We start from the raw sequence: 23399 nt of genomic DNA, 5'->3' as shown, positions 1-23399 counted from the left end.
CTGGAAATTAGAGTGTATAATGAAAAGTATATTTGGTTGCAAATGTGTTTCTTTCTTTCTCAAAATTACTTTTGAACCCCTGTGAGACAGGGATCTCATGGACTCAGGTACCACCGTTAATAAGCTTATTAATTCAGTATGAAGTTTGGGGAGCAGACAAATAATATGACTTCATTTTATGAAAAGAATGTTTAGGTTTATAGTGGTGAACGTCTGTGGAGACACAGTTGACATGCTTCCAGCACTCTCATCTCCTATCTTTTGACCCCTATATTTAAAACAATGGCAGGCACAGGTGCTCCGTCAACGTTGAAGAAGTGAGGGAACGAATTTGAAAAGCTCCTCACAACCTGACTCCTACCTACTTTTCCAGTTGTGGTATATCCAACTGCCCTCTCCCCAAAACATCCAATTTATACTTTGGCAAAATAGTTATTGAGTTTCCTAAAAATCTCTCTTGCTTTCCCACTTCTGTACCCTTGCTGTTACTGTACCAGTGGCCTGGAATATTCTTCTCTCATATCCCAGAATATGCAAAAGTTACTGTTTTTCAAGCCTCATCTCAAATGCTACTTCCTTCATGACAATTTTACTGATGATCTCAATAAGGTAAATCCAAGCGTCTTTGCCTTCTAACTCATAAAACTCTGTACCTCCTGGTCATTTATTCTGAACTATTTTATCACATAATTATCTCTGTAGTTAATGTATTACAAGCTTGCCATATAGTAATCTTGAAGATTGGCACTGTGTCTTATTCATCTTTACAGTAACTTGCACATAGTTGATACTCAGTAATTGTTGTTGTTGTTATTCAGTCACTCAGTTATGTCCAACTCTTTGTGACCCCATGGATTGCAGCACGCCAGGCTTCCCTGTCTTTCATTATCTCCCAGAGCTTGCTCAAACTCTTGTCCATTGAGTCAGTGATGCCATCCAACCATCTCATCCTCTGTCTCCCCCTTCTCCTGCCTTCAATCTTTCCCAGCATCAGTCTTTTCTAATGAATCGGCTGTTTGCATCAGGTGGCCAAAGTGTTGGAGCTTCAACTTCAGCATCAGTCCTTCTAATGACTATTCAGGATTGATTTCCTTTAGGATTGACTGGTTTGATCTCCTTGCAGCCCAAGGGACTCTCCAGTCTTCTCCAATACCACAGTTCAAAAGCATCAATTCTTCGGCATTCAGCTTTCCTTATGGTCCAACTCTCACATCCATGCATGACTACTGGAAAAATCATAGCTTTGACTGTGTGGGCCTTTGTCGGCAAAGTAATGTCCCTGTTTTTAATACAGTGCCTAGGTTTGTCATAGCTTTTCTTCCAAGGAGCAAGTGTCTTTTAATTTCATGGCTGCAGTCACCATCTGCAGTGATTTTGGAGCCCAAGAAAATAAAGTCTGTTACTGTTTCCATTGTTTCCCCATCTATTTGCCATGAAGTGATGGGACCAGATGCCATGATCTTCATTTTTTAAATGTTGAGTTTTAAGCCAGCTTTTTCACTGTCCTCTCTCACCTTCATCAAGAGGCTCTTTAGTTCCTCTTTGCTTTCTGACATTAAGGTGGTGTCATCTGCATATCTGAGGTTATTGATATTTCTCCCGGCAATCTTGATTCCAGTATTTGCTTCATCCACCCCAGCATTTTGCATGGTGTACTCTGCATATAAGCTAAATAAGCAGGAAGACAATATACAGCCTTGACGTACTTCTTTCCCAATTTGGAACCAGTCCATTGTTCCATGTCGGTTTTAACTGTTGCTTCTTGACCTACGTACAGGTTTCTCAGGAGGCAGGTAAGATGGTCCAGTATTCCCATCTCTTTTATAAGAATTTTTCAAGTTTGTTGTGATCCAGACAGTCAAAGGCTTTAGCATAGTCAGTGAAGCAGAAGTAGATGTTTTTCTGGAATTCTCTTGCTTTTTCTATGATCCAACAGATGTTGGCAGTTTGATCCCTGGTTCCTCTGCCTTTTCTAAACCCAGCTTGAATATCTGAAAGTTCATGGTTCACATACTGTTGAAGCCTGGCTTGGAGAATTTTAAGCATTACTTTGCTAGCATGTGAAGTGTGTTCTATTGTGTGGTAGTTTGAACGTTCTTTGGTGTTGCCCTTCTTTGGGATTAGAACGAAAACTGACCTTTTCCAGTCCTGTGGCCACTGCTAAGTTGCCATATTTGCTGGGAAATTGAGTGCAGCATTTTAAAAGCATCATTGCTTAGGATTTGAAATAGCTCAGCTGGAATGCAAAAGTAGGAACTCAAAAAAAAATGTTGAAATAATTATGGTATTCAATTTTACTAATGCTGTACTGTGAACCCCAGAAAATTGTTTTTATCAGTTTTCTTAATAAAATATAAATGTTGTTCTCATAAATGGACACTATTTAAACTCCCAAATAGATTGGAGTTGTATTTGTCAACATTTTCTTCCTAGTTAATTCTGTAAAAGATTGGAGCCCTCATTAAGACAAAAGGACTCTCCCTTTGTGTTTTAAATGATCATGGACTTGTTTAGTTCTTTTAGTGACATCATTAAAATTTATATCTTGTGTTCCTCAGAGAAGATCTTTTGAGTATTTTTTCCTAAGTATGTATGTATCATTAAATTTTAATTCCTCTGATCATTCATTTCTGTTGTTCTCACCTGTGTTACTTAAAGTTGGCATTTCCATCCATTTATCCATTTACATGTAGGGCAAAGGTCTTCATGAAGACTTTTGGAGCTGTGCTTTCTGCATATTATTAAACATTTTTTTCTACAAATGATCTCGTCTTGACACTTAATAATAAAACTAAAAATTCTCTCCCATTTATAAATAGTTAGCTATCACCACATGCAAAAGTTGAAGAGAGAGGAGATGAAGGACAGATTATCCAAGAATTAAGGCTGGAAGTGAATTGAAAGCTTTCCTCTTAAAAGCAAGCACACCACTATATGTTTTATTTCCTAAAACTTCTAGTTCTCCTGAGGAAGGCATGTACTATCTCATTTAGAAGATTCTAAGGATTTAAGACAAAAGATGCAAAGAAGTGGAAAAAACTGTCCTTTTCAGAAATTTGGGATAGTCTTTATTCTGACTGCTACATGAGTAGCAGTCCCAAATTATAACTTTCCAAGTCTCATCAAAGCATTATTCCTAAAACAAATGCTGCTTCAGTCAGCCCTTCACCAGTTTTTATTTTAAATGAAATTCTCTTGTTACCACACTTCTTTTCTTGCTTAGAGCCTTGACTCTCTATGTCCTCTCTTTTTGTTACTCTCTCCCCATCTCATTTCCTTCTTTTCTAATCATATTTCTGTCCTTCTTCTCATTCTCTTTATTCTAAGTTATAATGTATGTACTTAAAATACTTTTACATTTTTAAAGTAATTCCATAGTCTTCCTGTCTTAATTGATGTTTTTCAGAATATCCATCTCTTATTGAAAACATCTGTTGAGCATCTGTGATCAGTCAGATCCTGATCTAGGTAAGGAGATATAATCACAAACAAATGATATAAGGCCCCTGTAAGGAGCTCATAGTCTGCTGAAGATGGCATTCATTAAGTAAATAATAACATAGCTTATTTGTCTAATAACTCAAAGTCTATGATAGAGTGGAGTTGAAGGTAGCTTTACTAAGAAAGTGATATTTAAGCTGAATTTTGTGAATACAAGTATGAATGAGGTATGAAGGGGCTTGGCATGCTCAAAATAAAGAGAAAACATGGAGGGTGGGGAAGAATGGGAAAAAAAGAGAGAAGACAGATGTGGTGGGAAAATTTTGAGCCAAGGGTAGAGTTATTTGAGGGGAGATAGGTAGGGACCCAGAGAAGGCAATGGCACCCCACTCCAGTACTCTTGCCTGGAAAATCCCATGGACGGAGGAGCCTGGTGGGCTGCAGTCCATGGGGTCGCGAAGAGTCGGACATGACTGAGCGACTTCACTTTCACTTTTCACTTTTGTGCATTGGAGAAGGAAATGGTAACCCACTCCAGTGTTCTTGCCTGGAGAATCCCAGGAATGGGGTCGCACAGAGTCGGACACAACTGAAGTGACTTAGCAGTAGCAGGTAGGAACCAGGACATGTAATGCCACTATGGGCCAGGTTATATATTTTGGACTTAATCCTAAGAAAAATGAAAAAGCTATTGGAAAGTTATAAATAAAAAGGATGTAATCAGATTTTATTATTTTAAAAGTAACTGTGGAGAAATTTAAAATTCAGGAGACCCCTAAAAACGCTATTGCTGTAACATAGATGTTAATGACATTGGTTTGGACTAGTAAAGATGGGAAGAAGTATGTGTTTTGAAATTCTATTGTGGACAGAATTCACAGGACTTAACACTTCCCTGTGGATGAGTTTAGATCTGTCCTGTCTAGAGACAGAGGGAGAGGTGAAATGACTTCTCTTGAAGCATAAGAGTCTTACTCAAGATTAACTCATGATAATATAGTAGTTCATGATGGAAAGATGTGAATAAAAGAAGAGGAGACTTCATCTTATTAGAATATAAATGCCATGCCATAAGCCAGGGATTTTTAATTTCTTGTTCACTACGGTATCTCTAGTGGTTGGAATAGTGCCTGACACATACCTACTAAATAAATATTTGTGGAATGACTGCCTAGTGCCACAGTTACAGTACAGAAACTATCTAAGCAGTTGCCTTGGCCAAGACTCTAATTATAAGAAAAATTCAGATTAAATTTACCGTCACACCTCACATTGTCTCTCTAAAGAGGCAATGAGAGAAAGCTTTGTTTTTGCTTATTTACTTATTTGGCTGTTCCTGGTCTTGGTTGTGGCACATGGGATCTTTAGTTATGGCATTTGTGATCTAGTTCCCTAGTCAGGGATCAAACGTGGACTCCCTGTATTGGGAGTGTGGAGTCTTAGCCCCTGGACCACCAGGGAAGTCCCAAACCTTTGTTTTTTAATCATGGGAAGCTGGAGAATTTAAGCTAAGCAGCCAGCTGGTCTATAGGAATAAAGATGCACAAAATACTTGCCTGGGCAGCTCAGCTGGGACCAGGTGAAGGTCCTCGAAGCCTAGTGGCTTAGCAGGACCTCACTGTTGGAAACCACAGAGAATCTGAGTGTATCTGAGTGTGTAGGCTAAATTCCTGACTTTAATTATAAATGGAATTCATCATTGCTTATATCATACATCTGTGAGACTTATAGATTGCATCATCAGCAGAACCCAAGAACAAAAGAACAAAAGCCTGTCTACAGTCATCTTCCAGCTCTCCTAAACTGAATTTTCCAAGTTTAAATAGCCGAGTCTACTAGTAAGCTGAAAGCAGCCAGTTCATCTGGTGTCTACTGCAGAGGCTGGAAAACTGCCACTTGTGGGACCAGTTAGCCTGTAGCCCATTATTTACTTTTTAACAGCTTTATTGAGATATAATTCACATACCCTACAGTTGCCCTTTTAAAGTGTACAGTTCAATGGTTTTTTGGTGTATGTATTGAGTTGCACTATCTTCACCACAATTGATTTTATAACATTTTCATCACATATCCCCAGAAAACCCTCACCCATGAGCAGTTCCTCTCCCTGTTGCCAAAACCTGCCAGCCCTCGTATTCTTTTTTTGTTTTTTGTCTATAGATGTGTGTATTCTGGATGTTTCTTATAAGTGGAATCATACAATAGGTGGTTTTTTTGTGACTGGCTTCTTTTACTTAGTATGTTTTCAGGATTCGTCCAGGTTGTGGCACAACGATGCTTCTTTCTTTTTTACTGCCAAAAGAATGAAATGGATGTTTCCACATTTTGACTCTGCTGAATAATGCTTCCATGAACATTTGTGTACAATGTTTTGTGTGGACATATATTTTCATTTCTCTTGGGTATATACGTAGGAGTGGAATTGCTAGATCATATATAACTCCCTGCTTAGATTTTTGAGAAACTGCCAGACTGTTTCCCAAGGCTGCTGTGACATTCTACAATTCCCACAGTAATGCACGAGGGCTGCGGCTTCTGCATATCCTTGCCCACACGCGTTATTGTTTGTCTGTTTGATTATAGCCATCAAGGGGTGAGGAATGAGCTCTCATTAGGTTTTGTTCTGCATTTCTGTAATTTACAGCTTATTTTTATACAGTGTGAAAACTATGAATGGTTTTTACATTTTTTTAATGTTGAAAAAAAACAAAAGAAGAATATTTACCTGAAATTTCAATTTCAGTGTCTATAAATAAAGTTTTAGGGAAATACAGTCTCACCAATTTATTTTGTATTGTCCGTGGCTGCCTTTCTCCCTGCAACAGAGCTGAATAGTTACAACATTGACTGCATGCCCTGCAAAGCCTAAAATGTTTACTGTATGTTCATTTACAGAAAATATAGTTGGATGAGACTTGCCTACAATGTAGTTGGTGAGACTGCAAAGAATCTAGGATAGGAAGGAGGAAATATCACTGTCCAGTAGAAATGGATTTTAAAAAAATAAAAATAGGGGATGCAAATGAGCAGAACAAGGGAGCTAATCAGGATGTTATGGGTCTTAGAGAGACTATCATATTTTCACTTGAGTCATTATTATAAGATCCTTCCATATCTGGGCTCTCCACATCTTGCAGTTCTCTCCCAGAGTTCTATTCCTAATCTACTGCTCTGGTTATATATTGTTCATCAGAAAGCTCCAGGGATGTCCCTTGCCTGCAGACCTCTTCTTCAGGAACACTTAGCCAGTGTCCTACATGATCTGCCCAAGTTAATTTTCTGACGCTTACCTTCTATCGAAGATGTGCATGCGCTAAGTCGCTTCAGTCATGTCCGACTCTTGCGACGCCATGGACTGTAGCCCGCCAGGCTCCTCTGTCCATAGGATTCTCCAGGCGAGAACACCTTACCACTGAACCACCAGGGAAGCCCTCTGTTGGAGACACCTCACCTGAATTTCAGGATTTTGTGCTTTCACTCATACTTTGTTTTCTACTTGGAATGATTTTCTCTTCTCCAAATCCTAGACACATTTTATTATTATCATAAAATATTTCAAGCATACAAAGATAATAATATAGGGATATCTGTGCACTCATCACTAAGCATTGTTGAATCTTTTGCCATCTTCTTTAGTTTGAAAAAAAATTTGCACACTTATGAAACAATATTACCTGCGTAGATACTTTTAAAACCTTCACAAATACTAAATCTTCTAAGATCGGCTTTGTTAATGAACCTAATCAGAATTAAACTTCTTTCTGTGATTTCCTGTAACCCTTTCTTTCTACCTATACCATTTGACTTATTCTACCCTTGTAATAGCTTCTTTAAGTGTTCCGTTGTCATTCCCATAGAGTGGTGCAAAGACGATTTTAGATAGTCCAAGGTAAAGGCATTTAAAATGTTTAGAATTGTGTTTATTTAAAAATGTATATTAGAAATATATAAGCACAAGTATTTAAAATGTATATCTAGAACATCAACTCCATGATTTCCCAGATACTCTAAACTAGGTAGGGGTACTAGAAAAATATGGAGTAAATAATGATGTTAGAAAAATATGGAGTAAACAAAAATACAGATGATATGGTAAAAGTTTTGAAGGTTGTACTCAGTTTAGCTTAGAGAATTTAGCTTTTTAGAACAGAGACCCAGTTTTATTAACTTTTGTATATCCTAAGTATCCTACTAACTCCAAATTAAGTCAGACTAAATCCAAATTCTCTGGGACAGCAAGATCCTTGAAAATTGTTTGAAACCTCCCAAACCTCTGACAGACCACGTTTAGACGTTGTCGCCACATTGAGCGTCCGCAGCACATATGCCAAGGACAGATGGTTGCTTTCTTCCCCCTGTCTCTTCTCTGTCCATTATGACAAGGTGCCCCAGTTGGGGCTTGATAAATATGAAATAATGCTAATAATAGTCATCATCTGAAGGAATGAGAACTCAGAGTTGCCAGAATGCTGTCATTCGTATCCACTTCAACAGACCTAGTCTCAGCAAATTTCAGTCTATGGGCCATTTTAGAGAAATATTTCTCCGCCTCCTTAAAAATCACTGTTTTGTGGCATCTTTTCATTACTGTTAACACAGAACCATCTGAAGTCAACTGAATTGGCAACTGAATTTGGTCTTGAGACTTGGCGGCGAGGAATCGTTTTGTTGTGTAGCAAGCCTAAAGCATCATGCTAGCCAAATTATGTCATAGTTACCAAACTGCTGTCCAGTCTTCCAGCTTCTCTGAGTAAATATGGCCTTCTCAGAAGTTTCACCCCTCCTACCCAAAAATGACCTTGTATGCTCTCAAATATCAAAGAATCCTCATTGTGATGAAGTCTTTCACTCTATGTATTAGTATTTCCTTTCCTTCAGCCTGTGTTTTGAGGTGGTGTTTTGTTAATATGGGGGAGTCAGGGGAACCCCTGATGCTTCTGAGTCACAAAAGAAGATCAGAACATATTAAAAGTTTGGTTGAACTCCCAAAGCTTTACTCATATTAGCCTAGATATGCTTCTCAACAAAGCCCGAGAAGTAGGTTTAAGTTTTGCTTCTTAACTCCCACTGCTGAGACACAGATCTTTCCTGATTCTAAAATTCCACACCAAGATTGGCTTCTAGCCAGGGTACAGATATAACCTTATTACTTTATCATCCAAGTGAGGACACTATTGAAAATGTAGCAGAGTTGCTGGGGGAAAAAAAAAGTGTAAACCACCCAGGAACAGCATGATGTTACGTCACCATACTTAAAATACTGTGGGCCGTTCAGCCTCTGCAGCAGAGCCTCCCAAACTGAGGTCTGGACTTCAGCTTGAAAGTCTGTGCAGTTTCTTAGGAAGTTTAAAGTTTCATTTTTATTTCAGTGGAATGCCTGTTTTTGCATTGTTTATGTGGGGTCATTGTTTGTCCCTAAGTGGGGGAACTTTCGAGTGTCCTCAGCCAAAAAGAGAACAGAAACAGGTGCTTTCCTGGTGGTCCAGCAGTTAAGACTTCTTTGCCCTCCCAATGCAGGGGGCACCAGTTTGATCCTTGGTTGGGGAACTAGAATCCCACATACCTCAGGGCTGGGTGAAAAGTAAATAACACTGTGGCTATGTAAATCAACCATGTTTCAGAATTTTTCTTTTAATTTAAAAGAAAATTTTAAAAAATAGCAATACACTGGGGGAGAAAAAGAACACAAGCAGATTACAAACACAGTGAAAATTTCAAGCCAAGGGACAGTCCGAGGTTCGTGTGGCCTGCACGTAAAGATGTGCAGTAGTTCTGAAGAGCACAGTGAGATGTGATTTCAGGAGACTGAAGAGCTTAAGGGCCTTTGTGATACATTCTACCATCTTCATTTTGTGAGCAGAGGTGGACTTTGAGCAAAACATCGCATGTGACATTGACACTAATTTACATTTAATTTTGTAAACTTTTAAACCATACGCTTGTGCTGATTTTATAAGAACATATGGGGGCTTCCCAGGGCTCAGTTGGTAGAGAATACGCCTGCCATGCAGGAGTAATAGGAGCCACGAGTTCGATCCCTGGGTGGGGAAGGTACCCTGGCCAAGGACATGGCAGCCCACCCCAGGGTTCTTGCTGGAGAATCCCCCAGAGTATGACAGAGGAGCCTGGTGGGCTTCAGTGCATGGGGTCAGAAAGTCGGACACAACTGAAGCGACTGAGCACAAAAGAACAGTTTTCTCACACCTAGATTTGTGTTAGCACATATTAAAGAAGACTGACAACAAAAATTAATTTAATTTTGAAGATCAGCAAGAATTAAAAGTTTAGCAATCAAAACTCCTAGAGCAGTTGTGTTTTTCTGTCTTCCTTATCCAGTTTTGCCCCCTGGCGGATTCAGTTGGTAATAGATGTAAAATGTTGTTTATAGTTGCCAAGTAGTGTTTGCTTCTTGCGACCCCCATGGACTGTAGCCCACCAGTCTCCTCTGTCATTGAGATTTCCCAGGCAAGAATACTGGAGTGGGTTGCCATTTCTTTCTCCAAGGGATCTTCCCTATCCAGGAACAGAACCCATGTCTCCTGCATTGGCAGGCGGGTTCTTCACCATGGAGCCACTGTGAAGTCCCAGGATGTAAAAATACTCCCTTTATAAATGTGTCTTTTCCAAATTCATTTGCAGGTTAGCTGTGCTGAAGACAGAGTAATTTCTGTGTAGGAACAATGTTCTAAATAATGGCTAATATTGCAGAATAGCCTACAAAACCCCACAGTGGCCCTGTTCCACTTGATCTACACCCTCCACCCTCCTGTTCTACCCTGCTGCTTCTGCTAAGTCACTTCAGTCGTGTCGGACTCTTTGTGACCCCATGGCCTGTAGCCCACCAGGCTCCTCTGTCCATGGGATTTCTCCACAAGAATACTGGAGTGGGTTGCCGTTTCCTTCTCCAGGGCACCTTCCCAACTCGGGGATTGAACCTGCATCTCTTTTGTCTCCTGCATTGGCAGGTGGGTTCTTTACCACTAGCACCACTTGGGAAGCCTCTTCTGTCCTCCGTGCTGGCAAAACAAGTCACTTAACCCCTGTCCCTACCATCGCCACTAATGACTCCGTCTGCATCCCCACCACAAGTAGAAAGAGGAAGGAAGGGAATTAGTGGCTCCATCAAATCCAACATCTTTATTTATAGGCACAACTTATACCCTGCAATCCTGCACCTCTCCTGGGGTCTTCAAAGGAGTGGACCACCCAGAAGGAAACGTAATAGTCCCCTTTGCCTCTCAGAATCTTAGGGCAAATATTAATCTTGCTTTCTTTTCTCTTGTTCCACCTCTAGCCCCTCTTAGTTCTCCAAAGTCACCTTCTAACTAGAAGACAACAAGAAAGGAAAAGAAAAATTCTTTAAAAAGGAAAGAAAAGAAAACCCTTTGCCCCAAGGTTTTTCCTAAACTCAGAAGCCAGAAATCTCTTGATATACAACCAGTAAACCTTCAAAACCTTACCTCCTCCAAGTTTTATAACTTTCTCATTAGTCCCTTCTAAGGACTGGCTCAAAGAGGAAGGGTTGAGGGCAGAAGCAGTCTTGGTCCTCTTCATGTTCATCATATACTATCAGCACTGAAGTGGTCTTGGTCCTCTTCATGTTCATCATATACTATCAGCACTTAAGCAGTCTTGGTCCTCTTCATGTTCATCATATACTATCAGCACTTAAGTGGTCAACTGTTGTTTGTGCTGTGTGCTTCCAAGGGCTCCGCCCCAGCAAGGGAGAGTGACAGTGTGGACCCTGTTGTGCTTAGACAAATATAAATCCCATTTTAAAAGGATTAGGAGAATTCTGTGGAATACTGTCTAGTCCATTTAAAATGACAAAAGGGAAAATGATTTTATGATTTTAGCCATGTTTAGCCAACTTTTAGGGAAAAGCTGGAAGAACAGATATGTAAAATACTTATGCTGGTTACAGTGCTTGATTGTGGCCAATGATTTAATTTGGAATTACACTAACATTGACAAAATGCTGTAAATGTATTTAAAATAAATGAAAATGTCCTTGTTCTGTTTACCCATTGCTACCTAATAAACCACCCCAAAACTTAGAGACTTAAAACCACACTTCTTTTTTTTTTTTTTTTAAGTCAAGCCCATAGAAACAGAGGGTAGAAAGTAGTTGCTAGGGGCTGGGATAGGGAAATCGGGAGAGGTTGGTACTTCTCCAAGCTTTTAATGGTACAAACACTTTCAATTATAAGATGAATAAGGTCTGAGTACCTGATGTATAACATGGTCACCATAGCTGATAACACTATTATATAATTGAAATTTGCTAAGACAATAGAGCTTAAGTGGTTCTCTTCCCCCTCAAAAAAAAAAAAAAAAAAAAAGAGATATCTATGGGAGGTAAGGGATGGATTAACTTGAGTGGGGGTGAGGGGTGAGGGTGGGGAAAATCCCTTCACAGAGTACAAGAATATCAAATCATCACATTGTTTACTTTACCTTACAGCTTTATCAGTCAATTATACCTCAGTAAAGCTGGAAGAGATCCAACCCTTTATTATATCTCACAGCTCTGTGGCTGGCCTGGGTGGCTCTTCCGGAGATCTTACTTGGGGCCTTCTCATGAGTTCGCTGTTAGGAGGCAGCCGGGCTGGCGCTTCTGAGTGGTCTCCTGCATGTTTCTTTAGCCCATGCTTTCAACTCAGCATAGAAGAGGCACTTTGTAGAATAGGCAGATATTGGGATAGCACTATCCCAGATGCTGGGGTATAGTCATGAATAAGACGAATGAGGGCCAGACCCTCATGAAGCTTACATTCTTAAATGCCTGCATTGCAGAAAATAAGTAAGTAAACAAATATAAATATATATTAAGTGAGGTAAGTGATTGGGAGGCCACTTTGGAGAGATCAGAAAAGCCCTCTTTGAAGTGACACTTGACGATCTGGGTTGGGGGGAAGCGTTTGCTAGTGCAAATGTCCAAGGCTTGGAAGAACTTGGAGGTTTAAAGGAAAACCATAAAAGGCCCCTGTGCTTAGGGAGTAGAGTGAGAAGAGTGAGTGGATTAGGTCCCAAAGGCAGTCAGTGATCAGGTCATTAAGAGTCCTGAAAGCCACGGGAAGGACTTTGGATTTCATCTTGGGTCACGGGAAGAAACGAGGTTTAAAGTCATACATTGTATTGATTTTCTTGTTCAGAAGAATAGTCCACTCTCACCTTAGAGCAGGGTTTTGTAAGAGTCGGGGATGAAAACACGGTAATGAAATAGTTTGTTGCGTTAGGTGATAGAGGTTTGGACAAGAGTAGGGTAATTCAGAGAAGTCAGTAGATTATTCATATATTTTGAAGGAATTTCCAACAAACGCTGCTGGTGGATTGTGCTTGGAGGATGAAGAGAAAGGAGAAAACACAAAAGCTCCCAACTGTCTCTTTAGAGTGGCAGAGTGAATGAAGTAAAATTCACTGAGGAGGAGCAGTCTGCTGGAAGAACAGATTTCTTTATTCGGAGGAGAAGGCAGGAAGGAAAATTTTAAATTCTATTTGAACATTTTAAATTATATTATGCCCACTTAATAATTTGTAATTGAACTGTTAATACATGACTTAAGGTTCACCCAAATCTGTACAAGAATAAGCCATGTTATAACAAAGTGCCATGCTACCTGGGAAATTAGAATTAATGACATGTATTTAAAGTATAAGTTCTTAAAGTGAGTTAGTGTTTCTGTTAGGATAATTGCTACCATCGATTGAGGGGGTTTTTATTTGTTTGAACCGTATGAGATTGCAGATATTGGTAATTTTGAACTTGAAAATGGCAATGCCATACGGCTTGTCTCTGTATTCCGGCCATAGAACTATTTGTTTACATATGAATGAATGAATATTCACAAAAACCCTTAAGGTAGACTTTCTGTTAACTTATGCTTGATAAAATGGAAGTTCTGAAAGAAGTTAAATAACCTGCCGAAAGTCTGCTAACAAGTAGATGAGCAAGAATCAAAACAAGGTCTTGCTGACAAAGCATCTGGACTCTTGGTCACAAGGTTATACCACCCCTATTTCCAGCCAGAATCATTCTGCCTTCCTCTCAATGTAAAAATCTTCAGATCCAAAAGACAGATATACAGGAGTGCTTGGTCTGATGGGATGAAGAGTTGCTGACTGTCTTCCTCCTACAGAGAGCCAAGTTCAAGTGGAACTTACAAGTCAGGATTGCATTTTAGAAGTAAATACAGTGAACAAAGAGAAATCAGAGTGAGTTAATACTATTAAAGGTTGCTCAGAAATTCCCATTAAATTCATTTTTTCAAGAAATTTCTAGCTTCTCTTCTACATTTATCACTGAAACCCCTCTACTATACAAATACATTAAATAGAAAACAAGTGATTCTAACCTCAGAGAAAATATAATGCCACCGGCTGAAACATATCACCAGTCAACAAGCTGTGACCACTTTTAGCGAATGCCTTATAGCATGTTTAATACCATACTTAATATCATACTCGGGCATTTCTATACACTGAAAAGTGGTACTACCAATGAGTGACAGTCAGTATGGAAATAAGTAAAATACATCATCAATCATAGAGACTTTAGGCTTTTCCCTCTTAATATAGTTTCTGGATTATCTAGATTTCAGTAAAATGAAGAAACTCTTCATATATGTATTCTCACCCTGTCTGTGAATCAATTAGGAACACTATAAGGACAGAATAGCAAAGTCTGCTTGATCAGTTAGTAATTAGCTGTTTAAATCAAAGGTTAAAAAAAGTTTACATGACTGAAAGCTTTCTGTCCACCCTTGGGAAGAATATTTCCCACACAGCTCTTGCATTGTGAATGTCAATTAGAGCCTACAGTCCTTGGTGATGAGCAGTAGAAATAGTCACCTAATGAAATCATACTCCTGCTAATGTAAAATTGAATTTTCAGTTTAATAACGAAATGAATCTGTTCTTCAATACTGTATAGATTAGGGGTTGAGTATAATAGCTAGTCCCCAAATTGGTCCTGGAAATAAGGGCAGAACTTATTAATCTCTAAGTTCTCAGCCAGCTTTGATAGTAGTTGAATAAGTACCAAAACCTAAAACTTCCCGGGTGGCTCAGTGATAAAGAATCTGCCTGCCATTGCAGGAGATGCAGGAGACATGGGTTCAATCCCTAGGTGGGGAAGATCTCCTAATGGGGAAAATGGCAACCCACTTCAGTATTTCTTGCCTGGATAATCCCATGGACAGAGGAGCCTGGCAGCCTACAGTCCATGGGGTCACAAAAAGTCAGACATGACTCAGCAACCGAGCACGCATGCACTGAATCCTTACTGCTTCCACATACCCCGCTGTGTGCTTAAGCAATACCTTTTCATTTAAATCTAACAACCCTCTGGGATGGGTTATACTTTTGTTTTGATTAAGGCTTAGAGATGTTAAGTAACTTCCCAAGGTCCGAAACTAGTGGGAGAGAAGAGGCAACACGGACAAGAAGGCAGGTGGGATAGGGACCCCCGAGCCCCCTCCAGAGCCTCGTCTCTCCTAGCCCAGAGCCAGGGCACCGCCTGGAAGCCGAGGCAGAGCTGAGGCGGTCCTCTTGTCCTTCTGCAGGCTGCACACTCATCAGTAGTCAGCCTACTGGCACATCATTTTTCCAGTTTCAAGTGTTGCTTGCCTTTATCTTAAGAACCTTTTCAAATTCTCCTGTTTAAACATCTCTTGGGAATAACCCCTCATCTGACAGCCCGGGACACTCATAAAGACCATTTTGCTCCCCTTTCTGTCCCTAGATTAGAAAGCAGAAGACTTGTAATCTTGGATGCGTGACAGTGCAGAAGGCTTGGATACTTTCTGGGGCGATGCTGATGACAGCCAGGAGGAAAATGCTTAGTCCAAAGAAAACAGTATTGTTGAAATCAATGTACAACCAGGCACTGAGCCAGGGCAGCAGAGGAATGCACTGCCCATGACAGAATGCTCAGACGTCTCTCATCACCAGCAGAGAATGTCAGAGCTGGAAGAGAACTTGGAGAACAAGTTCTGCCTAGCTTTCCACATAGCAGGGGAGGCCCTGAAAGGAGATCTGGCTTTCTCCAGGTCAAACAGCCGGTTAGTGGCTTAGCCAGAACCAGAAATCAGATGTCCTGAGTTTAATTCTCTCTCCACTGCGCAGCACAGGCAGGTCTGGCTTGGGAGCTCTTTCTTTGGTGCTGGATTCTTCTCTGATTCTCCCTTATGTCAGTTGAAGGGAGGACCCAGCTCCTGAGTTCTTAGAAGCCCAAACCCAATAGCTCAGCAGCGATGCCAAAGTGAAGGTTTTAGTTTACTGCCATAAGATAGAGTAAGACATTTTAAAAATAATTGGAGAGTCTGAGCGATGGGGAGACGGGCGGATGTACACCAGTGGCCCAGAAGATGGGAGGCAGTGGCAGCATAAGGCGCCCATGAAAGTTTCCATGAGTGCTCAAAGGGTCCTCACCTGGCTTGGATCCTAGAGCCCCTTCTCCAAGTCCAAGTCTCCTGAAGATGAGGAGGGACCCTTGTGGGCTTTCAAGAACTCAGAGGGAGATACAAAACCTCAGAAAGACCGCTCGTGGAACAGGAGAGGCAGCCAGAGCTGGGGAATGATGTGCTATGTGCAGGAAGCTGTGTGCAGAAAGACTCCAAGGCTGACAGGAAGGCAATGAGACACTTGCAGATGTACCTCCATCGATCAGTCACTTGGTTCCAGACTTCTGGGGGCTTGAAAAGTCCTGAGGAGTCTGATCCACATGCCTCTTCATTTCAAAGAAACTGTATTAGTCACCTCAACACTCCTCTGGGAGTGTGGAGAGAGGACAGGGGCCAGAGAAGTGTGACTGCCTAGGTCCTTGTAGGGAAATTAGAATAGTCCTGTTCAGACTTGAGAAGTCAGAAGCATGCCTCTGACCGACGTCTGACCTTGCCCGGACCCTGCCTGGACTACATGCCTGCCGGCAAGCACACCAACTGATCAAACCAATGTCCCCTGCTCAGCAGGGCTGACATACAGGACTGTGGTGCCGGAGCCCCCACAAAACAACACCAAATGGTTTCAGCGGGAGCCTCCAAAGCTGCAATTTGAAGTCTCACCCCAGGGTGGAAGCACTGCCCAGTCCCTTTCCCAGTTGGGACTCCAAATTGCTGTTCCTTGGGACTTCCCAGCACTGTCCAAGTCTGGATGTAGACTTCCGCCCACTTTGGTGATGTGTACCACTGTTACTTCTGGCTGTTGTTTCTATTTCTTTTCTTTTAATGCCTGAATGTTGAAATTAAGTTAAACAATCTTCTATTGAATATTGACATTGTTAAAAAAAATAATAATAAAAAAATAAAAGAATAAAAAAAAAAAAAAATGATTGGAAGAGCCATAACTGCTTATAGACAGTTTCTCTTTCATAGAAACTCTACAAGACTGCTCTCATTAGCCCCAGGTTCATTCAAGAGTGGCAGAATGCACTTAGTTTTGTTGAAGCAAGTCCAAGCTTCTTTCCCCATGATAAATGAGGAACTGACCTTTCTTACAGCTATGCCTATGTTCTTTTGCTCCTTCTTCCATGAATACTTATATCACTAGAATTTTTACAGGTGGTGTCATCCTGTTGCCCAGTATTTATATGCCCCACAATTTATTTTTGGATATGTCAGTGGCTTCATGCCAGTCACCATTATTACACCAAAACTCATCAGGGTGCACTTTCTACATTTGCTCTTCATAGGTTTCTGTTTCTTTTATGTCTTTAGGAGCTTTTTCTTTTAGAAAAATGCTAGTCTTTAGCAACACTTTATGTCATTGTATTGAACAGTTTCTTTTTTGTAGCAGATTAAAAACTTTAAAGACTTCTCTTAGAGAGGTATTGATGGAAACTTCAAATAAGATCTTTTTTGTAGAATACAGGAATAGCTGTATTTCTAATAATTATTAAGTTGACTTCCAATTAACATTTTATACGCATATTAACATTTCACAGATTGTTTCTGTTCAACCAATTTCAGAACTTCATGAAAAAGTTGAGTGATAGGTTGGGTAATAGGGTAACATAATGGGAGCCTTTTTTCCAATGCTGGCATGTGAATAAAGTACCTGCAAATCATAACAAGAAACAAAATAGAGAGCTTTAAAAACAAGACTTTTCACACCAGTCACATCACTAAATACATACTTACTGGCATAGGGCTGTTGAGTGTGGGAGTTTAACCCACAAGACTGCCAACATTTACCCCTCCAATCTCCTCCATTTGTGACCTAGAAGACCTCTGATGTGTGAGCCTTTCAGCTCACTGAAGCACTTTACTTCAGCAAAGAAAGTGAATTGCATTAATAATGTATCAGTTATCAAAGCATCAAATAAGGAAGCTAGGACTGTCCTCAGCACAGTGTGAGCGGAGGCTCCTGCCTCTCGTTTTCACAGGCCACACACAGTGGGGAGTGGAAATGAGTCAAGCTGGGTTGACCAAGTCGAGGGAAGAGGAGGGTTTGTCCCCATGGCCTCAGTGAAAGTACAGTTGACCCTTGAACAACATGGGTTTGAACTGCGTGGATCCATTTGGGCTTGGATTGTTTTCAGTAAGTATACATAAATATAGGTGTGGAGCACTGTACACAAGACTTGTATTGAAGTGGATAGCCTATCCTTACATAGGCACAAGGTGATGTTTAATAAAAAATTGATAATGTGTTAGTTTCCATATTACTGTTTATAACTTTGCTTTCAAAGAATTACATACCATACAGTATACTTCTCTTTCTTGTAATTGGAGAAACTGTATCAGCCTATCACCACAGGTGTTTTTTTTTTAAGTAACAATGTTTCCAATACTATATTATGAATGTGACTGTAATACTGTGTGCCATAAACATTTTCTTATGATTCATTCATTATTGTATAAGCCAGGTTACCATGAAGCGATCATATTGCTGCTGCTTTCTTACCAATGCATGAACATAAATATAAATTTCTTTTCCACATTATCTTTTCATTTCTTTTGCCTATTGATTGTAATATGTGTAACATCTACAGTGCTTTGTATCATATAAGACAATATTAATGTAGATACTTATAGATAGACAGTTCATCTTTTAAAGACAACATGAACTTCCTGTATCAATAAATATGATTTTCTTAATAATATTTTCTCTAACTGACTTAATTGTAAGAATGCAGTATATGATACATATAACATACAAAATATGTATTAATAAGCTTTATGTTATCAGAATGGCTTCTGGTCAAAAATAGGCTATTTTTTAACTTTGGGTGGAGTCAAAAGTTATATATGGATTTTTTAACCATGTGGGGTGTGGCACCCCTAGCTACAACACTGTTCAAGGGTCAGCTACTATAGGAAAAAACCAGGGAAGAGACAAAAGTAAGAAAATCTTTAGCTAGACTCTTGGACGGCTTCAAGCATTGCTTCTCAGCCCTGGATGCACATTAGCATCACCTAGAGAGTTTAGTGCCCAGGCGCCACCCCAGACAAACTGAACAGTTACGGCATTTCTATAGGTGATACCTGGGTATCACATGTAAGAAGGATAACACTAGGGACAAAGGAGACAGTGGCAAACTAAACAGTGCATTATCTGCCTAAGGGGGTAGCTGCTTCTGAGCCCTGGCCAACTATTGTCATGTAGGCATGTGACACTGTTGTTGCCATTGTTCTGATTTTTAAATGTGCGTAACTATTTTTAAGACATTGATTTATGTGACCCATGCTACAACATGGATGAACCTTGGAAACATCATGCTAATTGAAAGAAACCAGACACAGTGGCCATATGTTGTGTGATTCTGTTTGTACGAAATGTCCAGAACAGGCAAATCCATAGAGACAGAAAGTAGATTAGTGGTTGCCGGGTGCTGGGGTGTGACAGCTTTATGGGTAACTTTTGGGAGTGATGAAAATGTTCTGCAATTAGATAGGCGTGGTGGTGGCACAACACTGTGAAATGTATTAAAAGCCACCGAGGGAATTCCCTGGTGGTCCAGTGGTTAAGACTCTGTGCTTCCAATGCAAGTGGCCCGAGCGCAATCCCACATGCCACGTGGTGCAACCAAAACAAAATAATAAAAATAATAACAATAAAGTCTTGGCAGTTCCCTGGTAGTTCAGTGATTAGGAATCAATACTTTCACTGCTGTAGGCCTGGGTCAAAAAATAAAGTCTTTAAAAGTAAAAAAAAGCCACTGAATTGTACCCTTTAAAATGTTTAAAATGGTGAATTTGATGCTATATGAATTTTACTTCAAAAAAAGTGAGGAAGAAATTAGGTCACGTGTACCAACTCATAGCAGGACAATCAAGGCCCTAACCAGAGTGTAACCTATGCTATAAAACCACATGGAGGAAAAACAGGATTGACACTGGCCTGGTAAAAGTCTTTAAAGCAAACCTTTAGGCCACAACACATGCCTTCCCATCCTTGTCTGTCTGTCTCCATCCAAAAGTAATGACAAAGCTACGCCTGCTGCACCCTTTTCATCCTAAGTTAGACACAGCCTGGGTTTGGTTTTATTCTTTCCTTTAAAGGTGCTAATGCAAAGCTAGACCGTTAAGAGCATTTGGCTTTGCCGGCCTATAAATAGAAGTAGGAACCCCTGAGGTGCAGAACAAGCTGGCTGATGAAACAATGCTCTCTACTGTTTCTTTCTTACTGTTTTGTTATTGAATGTAAGAGAAGGGTAAACGAAACAACAGAAAAGAAAACCCCAATAGCTGCATTCATCTTTCCTTCTTTATCAATTGTTTTTCTTTCCCAGTGGCTGGGTTAATTCACAGCCAATTATATTGTCTCCTCCAGTAGGGTTTCTTACTTTCAGTTACTCACATGTTAAAATCATTACCAGTTCTGAGAAATAGATGCTGGTTGCGATAAAGACTGAGTGAGAAACAGTTCTTCCCAGAGAGCTTTGATGATTCACTGGTCTCTTCTGGCCTAGGATTGTCCTTCAAGTGGCAATAGTTCTTAGACACCCCCCCACCCCCCAAATCCTACCTTACCACAGTAAGGTAACTATTTTATCAAAGTAAAATATTATTAAAAACAAACATTAGAATTTCTTATTGTCATTTAATCTTCTAAATACGGGGCTGTGTTGTAGTTTTGCACGAAAATAAAAAATGAGTGGATTAGAGTCAGACTTTTTCTTACCTGAATTCTTCTCTGTAGTTGTTCCTAATATACTCAGCTAAAGTCTTGCTGTATTGCAGGCAGCTCTTGAGGATGTAAAACTGCTGGTACAACAAAACCGCTCTGCTGGGACTTAGCGGCTGAAATGAAGCTGAAAGGCCCTTCACCACTCGTTTCACAATACTGGCCACAAAAGTAATCTAGACAAGGGAAACACAGTTACATGCACGATGCATGCCCCCTGCAAGGGCACCTGCTTAGCTGGAATCTCAACTAGAAATCTAGGCTGAAGTCCTCACCACCCTGACACCAATGCCCTTGCATTGCCCAGACAATAGACCGACTGGGTTTGCCAGCTGCCTCCCTACAAACTGGATCAGAACCAGACCTGCCTGTCAAAGGAGTTTGACTCCAAAGCAGAAGGAGAACATTGGAAGCCTAAATTTAGGCTACTGTAAATAACAGAAAGGAATACTACTGCCCTTTCAGGCTCTAACCAGAAGGTCATTCTGGATGCTCATTAAATTAGCACTGACAAAATTTGCCTTTTCTATTTATTCATGTGGCTACTGACCCTTCCTAAGTAAGACAGGTGATCTGAAGTTTCCCCAACCCAGATCCATTTACACATATTGACTAAATATTGTGTCAGGCAAATGCAGATTGAGATCAGAGAGCCTGGAGTGGGGAAACAAAGCAATGCCCATTTGGGAATTAAATTTTTAATTTCTTTAGCATCTTGCTGTAATCAAGAAAGAGAATCAGCCAGAGCTAACTGGCGTGCAGGTATATTCAATGATTCCACAAGTTTCCCTGCTTGCAAATTTCTCTCAAATGGTCTGTTTCTACCCACACTCTTTAGAAATAGGTTACTGAAGTGTTCAACACTGTCAGTGGGCCTTTTGCCATCTTTCATCCTGACAGCCTGCTTTATGGTCACAGGCTGGCCACATACTCAGCTCAGTTCCTTTGGTGAACCGACCCTAGAGGTTGATAAGAAAACTTTCCTGTCACTTGGAGTTCTTAGGACCCCAAATTTCACACAGTATTTTAGATGATGAGGCCTGCAGACACCCCACACAAAAAGTAAGGGTCTTGCATTGTGCACATATGAGCTACTGTTGCTGGGAGTGACTGTAACTTTACAGCACTCTTTGAAGTGGGCCTGAGACTGGTCAGAGTCTATGTCTGCTAAAGGACCCACGTTCCTGGCTCAATCTCTGTCTAAGGCAGTTGGTTGTGCTACTGACATGTGTACCCTCTGACTGCAGTCTGGTTTTTATAGATATATGTCACAGAGATCTGGCAACTGGATTCCCTAAGACAGACTCAACATCAAAATAGCTCAAAGCAGGAAACCGCTGATGGTTAAAAGAAGCATGTTCACGTATGAAAAGAGAACATAATACCACATGTCAATCCCCCATTAACAACAAAAATTTAGTTGGCATTACTACCTTTTGAAAAGATTTCCAATCAAATCTATGTTGACTACACAGACAAATACATGAATGAATAAAGGGGAAAGTAAGTTTGGGGAGATGAGAAGAGATTAATGGATAAAGCCTTTCTTAGAGTTAATTCAGCAGATATTTTACTTAACATCTATATGTGCCTGGCACAAAACACAGAGCTCCTGTCCTTATGGCCCCTGGAGTTAGGGAAGAAAGACACTGTATCAATCATGATAGACTAGGCTATGTGATGGTAATAAATCTCACAAAATATCAGCGCTTTGTTTAACACAAGGAAGGTTTCTCATTTGCCAATGCTGTATGTTCCTTACGGATCAGTAGGGGTTCCTGCTCATTGCAGGCACTGGTCCACATTCCAGGACCATATGGAATGTTACCAGTCACCCTACCAGAAGAAGAAGGCGGGAAAGCATGCACTGGCTCCTAAACCTTTGGACAAGAAGTGACATAGGTTACTTCTGCTCACATTCCACTGGCCAAAGCAAAACAGAGACCCACCTAATTTCGAGTGGGTAGGGAAGCATACTGCTACTACGAGTCTGAAAGGAGAGAAACCCAGAATATATATGGACACTAATGGCTAGCACAAGACAGAATCAAATAATAACACCAACAGTGTAGACTGCAACAAGTCCTATGTAGAAAAGGAAAAAGTTGCCATGCTCTGACAATGTGTGCCCATGATGAAAGACTCTGATATAATCGGAATGAGAGATTCACCACCTTCACCCCACGCAAGGAAGGGGCACTGAGGCCTGAAGGACGAGTAGGAGTTAATTAGGTGTAAAAAGAAGAAAAAAGCACTTCAGGCAGACAGACAGAGGGAATGGTAAAGACCATGTGATGGAGCTGGGAGTACCAGGGTGGGCAGTGGTACCCACATAGCTGGCAGAGTGAGGGACCAGATGAGGCTGTGGGGTCAGAACATACACAGCCTTGGAGGCCACAGTGAGAAGATTTTAGTCTTCATTTGTTATGTCTTCATTTCTGATTATGTCATCACTTGCTTTAAATCACGTGCTCGTATTTAAAGCAAGTGATGACATAATTGGGTTTTTTATTTTGAATAGATTCCTTTGACTGTCGTCTGGTGGGAAGATAGGGCAGACCATGTAGATGCAGTTAGAGCGCCGAGGAGAGATGGTGATAGCACAGACCAGGATGGTGGCTGCCAGGACAGAGCGGCCACAGCACTAAACGCGTTCTGCCCACACTCGCCAACTCACACTCACTGTTTAAGATGAACGTGCATGTTTTTCACGTAATTATACAGCCAGTGTTTTAAAATTCTGTTTTCTACATATATCTTCGGGCTTTTCATTAAATAGAAATCACATTTAAGACGTTATTTCAATATCTTAAACATTCAGGCCCCAAATA

The 23399-nt window shown here is 40.5% G+C and overlaps 2 protein-coding genes across 3 annotated transcripts in view; one reads left to right on the top strand and one right to left on the bottom strand.

Annotated features, from left to right (window-relative positions):
- Positions 1-23399, top strand: part of XPOT (exportin for tRNA) — a 159386-nt gene that overhangs the window by 14595 nt on the left and 121392 nt on the right. The window contains exon 2 of one of the 2 annotated variants that reach the window (XM_070454657.1): positions 3407-3468. The exons of the other annotated variant lie outside the window; for it this stretch is intronic. The gene's annotated coding sequence lies outside the window, so the exon portion shown is untranslated. The remainder of the gene's footprint in view (positions 1-3406; positions 3469-23399) is intronic. 2 annotated transcript variants of the gene reach the window in all.
- The window catches only part of C24H12orf56 (chromosome 24 C12orf56 homolog), an 82043-nt gene continuing 71521 nt past the window's right edge, over positions 12878-23399 (bottom strand). Inside the window, exons 12-13 of the mRNA XM_070454659.1 lie at positions 20566-20744; positions 12878-17496 (exon numbers count right to left, since the gene is read on the bottom strand). Of these exons, the coding sequence (XP_070310760.1) occupies positions 17370-17496; positions 20566-20744 (306 nt within the window). The 3' untranslated portion in view covers positions 12878-17369. The remainder of the gene's footprint in view (positions 17497-20565; positions 20745-23399) is intronic.

This window comes from Odocoileus virginianus, chromosome 24 (genome assembly GCF_023699985.2).
Source record: "Odocoileus virginianus isolate 20LAN1187 ecotype Illinois chromosome 24, Ovbor_1.2, whole genome shotgun sequence".
NCBI classification, from domain to species: domain Eukaryota; kingdom Metazoa; phylum Chordata; class Mammalia; order Artiodactyla; family Cervidae; genus Odocoileus; species Odocoileus virginianus.
The sequence above is the reverse complement of the archived record's forward strand: the minus strand, read 5'-3'. Positions and strand labels throughout refer to the sequence as shown.